General features: G+C 38.7%; 2 protein-coding genes across 2 annotated transcripts; both read right to left on the bottom strand.

Moving 5' to 3' along the window:
• Positions 1-1,409: 1,409 nt before the first annotated feature.
• LOC131678637 (mannose-P-dolichol utilization defect 1 protein homolog) lies at positions 1,410-2,867 on the bottom strand. Its single transcript, XM_058958871.1, has 3 exons — positions 2,726-2,867; positions 2,531-2,649; positions 1,410-2,468 (listed from the first exon to the last, which is right to left on the bottom strand). Exons 2-3 carry the CDS (start codon positions 2,616-2,618, stop codon positions 1,786-1,788), a joined length of 771 nt encoding a protein of 256 aa, XP_058814854.1. The 5' UTR covers positions 2,619-2,649; positions 2,726-2,867; the 3' UTR covers positions 1,410-1,785.
• A 987-nt stretch (positions 2,868-3,854) lies between these two features.
• Positions 3,855-5,161, bottom strand: LOC131683261 (inosine triphosphate pyrophosphatase). The gene is made up of 2 exons (XM_058965092.1): positions 4,837-5,161; positions 3,855-4,770 (listed from the first exon to the last, which is right to left on the bottom strand). Exons 1-2 carry the CDS (start codon positions 5,072-5,074, stop codon positions 4,442-4,444), a joined length of 567 nt encoding a protein of 188 aa, XP_058821075.1. The 5' UTR covers positions 5,075-5,161; the 3' UTR covers positions 3,855-4,441.
• Between the last annotated feature and the right edge of the window lie 600 nt (positions 5,162-5,761).

Consider the following 5,761-nt stretch of genomic DNA (forward strand, 5'->3'; position numbering starts at 1 on the left):
TTATCTATATGAGCGATTTTTGCTACTAGATGGAGCTGTACGTGTCCAAATACCGCCAAATGTAAAATTCGTTTAAGAAGTTATCACCGACGAACCGACATGACAGAGGCATTCGAAAAGTGTCCCATACAAAATAACGATTGCTTTGAAATGAAGCGATCGCTACTGTCAAATTTACGACAGATTGCTCCGCCATGTTTAAATCAGGGCAGGTTTTTCGATATGTATATTGATATTACAGAAGGTGTGCAATTCCCTCAGCTGCGTATGTAGTGGTAATATGCATCAAAATAGTATTCAGAATTCATTGAAAATGCACCTGTTGTTACTTTTTTGCTTTTAATTGACAGTTTTGTGAAATAGTGCATACATAAAATCATGAAAAGCCAGAAAAACGATATTTAATATGAATAAAAGAAAGTTTGTTCTTTCTAGCATACCTGGTTCAACATCGATACACTTTGGATTTTAGGTATTGTTATTTTATCGACCAAGCCTACCACGCGAACCATTATACAGATGCCGCTAGCGAAACAACGTATTTTAATTTAAACAATTAGGACAACATCTGACGCATTTTTTGTTCCATGTGGCACGTCGGTTCATCGGTGGTTTTATGCCCAATTGATGAATGAATAACGATCTTAGTTAATACAAAAAAGTATTCAGCATTTTATTGAAGTAATGTCTAATCGATAGTGACGAATGGACAACACGTTAATCCAAATCTATCTTAAAAGCTGAAGAATTAATTACAAGATATGACAAAAAAATTAATGTCTGTTTCCAGACTTGATTTAGTGACTTACCAATATAATATAGTTTGTAGGTCTGGACAAATACAAAACAAAATTACGTTACAATTTAATGTAGGCCCTCAAAATTAGGATTTAAAGCAAAAAAACATATTTTAGAGACATTAGGCACTAACACTTTAGCTACGCTGAAATTTTCAGTCATTTTCTTCTTAATTTTTTAATGCTCGGGAAAGAAAAAGAATAAACCTTTCCTACGGTATGTTATGTTATGCACTTTTGTTAGTAATCGTCGCTGTTGTACTATCTTATGACAAGCGCCATTTAGCACATTTCGAGAAAAACGCTTTTTAAAGTTTGAGATAGAATATCTCGAAACTTATAAATAGTAGATACAATTCAGAGAAGACAATTTATGCTTCTATCTATACCACACTAACCCTTTAAGAACAAGTTTTTAATTTGAAAAAAATTGAACGACTCTAACATTTTTCAACCGGTACAACATTCCGTTATGGAATTTAGTATATTCTGTTCCGACAAATAGCGGTCAAATTTTAGAACCACTAAAAATCTTTCCTGGTGGGGACTTTAGCATACGACTTACTTGTATATAGGATAACAACGGACTCAAAAGAAGACATTTTACTCCGTATTGTTTTATTTTATTGGCAAAAGGCTACGTTCGTTCTCTACTTTTTAACAATTAACTATCTGCAGTTTGTTTAGTAACACGACTTTAAAACATCATACAAAAATCACTTATTCGATGTTGTGATTCCATTAGATGACGGTGGCACTTAAAATGTTCCTAACCCGGCTTGATGATGTATTTTCCTAAGTGTTACCATCAATTGACTATACATAATTTTTAATTCCATCAAAATCTGAACTAAGTATAAGAAATATGCAGCTTAACAGTAGTCTTCATACAAACTGGAGCGTAGTTTTGTACTCGTAGTAAAACAATTTTTTTCGGCTGTTTTTGTCTTTTGATGTACTATGTCCTAACTCGCTTTCTCCATCTCGCTTAGTCAGATTTCTTAGCCTTGACTTTAGCAGTCTTTTTCGAAGCACTAGAACCAACCGCTCTCTTCTCCTTATCGGCATTCCAGTAGTACAGGAGTTGCAGCACGATCACCGCATTAGCGAAAGAAGAAAATCCATAGGTGATAATCATCATCTGGTCGCCAGTTTCCTGAATAGACGTAAAGATTCGTGCAAGAGATCCTGCCAGCAGCATGAAAGAAGTGACTGCAGATAGCTGACCAGTACTACCATTCTGATAGTTGGTGTAAGCTTGGGAAAATTTTCCCAGCAAAATAATCGGAATGTTAAAACCTTGGGCGATTAACAGATAGTTGAGCGGTGTAAGTCCTCCCATTAGAACATAAGTTATAGTCGAGTAAACCGCACTGAAGGCAAATGCCGCCGCCGACGAACCACCATACATCAGCACCAGAAATGCGATGATCGCAGTCTGCAGCGCAAGGAATGACGTGTCTCCCCACGAACTGAATGGGAATCCATTTACAAAACTATACGACATGTGAATCGTAATTGCAAATAGATCTAAGCATACACTGAACAGGTTGATTCCTTTGGCTGATTTGTTGGCCAGTATCTTGCTAATCTGTGGTACTTTGACTAGTACAGAGCCTGCAATTATTCCCATACCCAATCCCTTGCTGAGCAAAGCCTTGAAGCAATCCACTGAAATATGGCAAGCGTTATCAAAACTTTTATCTAATTTACATTAAAAACACTGCGCTTACCGTTCAGCAGATCAAAGTCTACGAAGTAGTTATCGTAACACTTTTCATTCATCAGAAGCAGCATAAACTGCTTGGCGTAATCGGTCATTTTTTGATGAATTTCTGTTTGAACCTGTTAGCTATTTTTGGAGTAATACATTAAATTATTAATATTATATCTTGGAAACTGGGCTAGACAACAAGAAGACAACTTACAGTAAGGCAAAACTCAGTTACGACGAACTGAATAACAAATATGCCGCTGACTTTCCCGAGACGTGTCGGTCGATAGTATTATGAAAAATTAAACGTCAATTTTGACTTATCAACAGGCCGAGAGCCCGGTTCCAGCAGCCAAACTGCAAATGAAGGGGCACGTTCGCTGCTGCAACGCAACATCAACATCCTCAAACTCGCAACACATTTTTTCAAATCTGGTTTATAAAATTACTAAAATTTCGAATCCAGATAAAATCACAAATAAAATTATTGGTGTTATGTCCTAGTCATTTTGGATCTGGATTTTGGATTCTCAGTTTCCTCCAACCCCCGTTTTTCAAATCGTCCAGCATTGAACCCGCACGCCGTTAGCTAGGAAAAGCCTGAACGGTTTTGAAACATGTTCGTTTTGTCAATGTGATCGTTCTGTGCAGTTGAACATATCTCACAATTCTAGCCAAACATTTGAACAGGGCCTAATTCATTATAATCCTACTTAAAAACTTCATGCTAACTTGATTGCGCATACAATTTCTACTTGGACACCCCACAAAAGCTAACTTGCCCAAAATTGGCTCCCCTCCCCCCATGTAACAAATTATTACAATTTTATACCCTCCTACCCACTTACGTAACAAATCTGTTAAAAAATGTTTTCTTCAGTAAAAACATGTTACGTAATGTTCTAGCTTACGCCCCCATATGTCACATTTTGTTATACCCCCTCTACCCTAAAAGCGTTACGTAATTTATGAATGATCCCGGATACACGTTTCTCATTGAGTTCTTTGCGACCGGTCTCACGAACACTAATTAAGTTTTCTGTTTGAAAACAAACCCCATTTACTTTTACCGTCTTTGTTTATTATTTTCCACCAGCTTGTGATGTAGTTTTGTCATGTGGCGTGTACGTACATGAGCCGTAGAAAAGTCTATAGAAAATTTGACAGTTGGTAAAGTTCCCAGTTGACCGACGAAATCGACCGACAATTAATTAACCGACTAATAGCGATTTCGCTTGAACCTGAAACTGAGTCAGGTTCTAACCCCAACCGCTGTCAGTTCATACATTTTGACAGCAGTTGGGGTTAGGAACTGACTCAGTTTCGCCTCAAACGAAAACCACATAAGTTGGGTTTCGTCGGTGAACAATTTTCGTCACCATATTAATCGCCAGTTTTAACCTGTGTAAATCTGGTTCCAGACCGTTTCAACAAATTTCATATTTAATCGGTTGTCACGTCGGCAAACGCGTATGCTAAATACCCACAAGAGTCGGTGCAACAATATCCCGATTAATTGATGGCATAGTCGGCCGATTGTGGCGACGCAAACCGATTTAACTACTACTACTTACACCTATCCGATCCGCTCCAGTGCCGGTTCAGCTCCGTACACGGACACCAATACTCTTTCATACAAATCAAATGCGAGCATTCACTCTTGTCCGGCACGGAACCGTCCCGGACAAGTGTGAATGCTCGCATTTTCATTGTATGAAAGCATATTGGCGCCCGTGCACGGTACTGAACCGTCACCGAAACGGGTCGGATATGGGGTTGCTTACATTTTGTAGTCAAACCCTTTTCAAATATTTGGCTAGAATTCAGAAATTGTAGAATTGGCTAGAACTTCCAGATTGTAGAATAAGAATCCATTTCCAAGTTTACCTTCTCGAAAATTTATATTGAACAAATGTTTTGTTATAACTTACTACAGTGCATCCGAATTGAAATAGTCTCTAACTTTATCCAATGCTCTAAACCGATGAGAAATTTCATTCTTATGCTCCTTGGGCAGTTCGGCATAGGTTTTGTCATAGCCCTTCGGTTGGAAAATTGGATCCCAGCCAAACTCGCGGCTGCCTCGAGGAAACACAATATCGCCTTCAGTGCAGCCTTGAAAGAGCATCACTTCCCCATTTGCATCTGGCGCGTAGGCAAATGTGCACACGGCTTGCGCAGATTTATCTTCCCATCCATCCAGTAGTTTATGCAGCCCTTCCGGTTGTAATTTATCCAAAAACCACTTTATGTATGGTCCTATGAAACATTCGAGAAATCCATTATCTCAATACGCATATATGAATATTTAAAAAAGTTTCGTACCTGGCAATCCTTTCAGTGCATTGAAGCATAGACACGTGTCTTCCACTAGCACGGGCCCTTGAACGCGTCTGGCAGCCTCCAAACATTTCTTTCGGCAAATATCTTCTACTTCTCCCTGTAGCTCGGGCAAATCTAGCTTGACAGCAATTATTTCACGGGGAAATTTGTTTCCTAATATTGCACGAACTTCTTCAAGCTTCTTAGCATTTCCAGTAACAAATGAAATCGGACGGGACATGATTCCGCCCGTTTTTCCGTTGTTTTTGCAAAATTACTTACCACGAGATATGCTCTGTTATGATTATGAAAAAATGTATTGAGTTGGATTGTTGCTTGACGGTACTACATGATAGTGCATCAAACTGGTATGTAGCACGACATTATCGTCGGAATATATCCATCTCTTAACGTGCCATAATAAGGATAAAATCGTCGTGGGAGAGGGCCTATATTATTGGCTCGAATCAAAATTCGTCGAAATGTCTATTAGGTTCTTTACTGATACAGTTAACCTCACTTTTCTTGACAGTTCACTTGTACTGTTTACATGGACTTAGAAAATTTTGTGGACGACTAGATTCGCTCGAAGGAAAACGCAACGCAAGAATTGTTCTAAGTCCATGTAAACAGTAAAAGCGAACTGTCAAAAATGAATACTCGAGTTCATTTGTGACGTCACCGTAAAGTATTCAATTGACGATAGGTTCATCCGGAGTGTTCATTTGTGTTTACATTTTGCTAGCTACGCCACATCGCTTTTGCACATGCTTAAACTGAGGATAGCGATAGCCCCTATGTTTGAGTAAGCTGTGCAAATGAGTGGATCACAGATTGGCTTGCTTCCGACGGCGGATCTGGAATCGGTTGTGTCACTGTAGCCGGAAATTTTAATCTAGGAAATAAAAAAATTCTGGTAACGCTCCAA

Source organism: Topomyia yanbarensis, chromosome 2 (assembly GCF_030247195.1).
Source record: "Topomyia yanbarensis strain Yona2022 chromosome 2, ASM3024719v1, whole genome shotgun sequence".
NCBI lineage: Eukaryota > Metazoa > Arthropoda > Insecta > Diptera > Culicidae > Topomyia > Topomyia yanbarensis.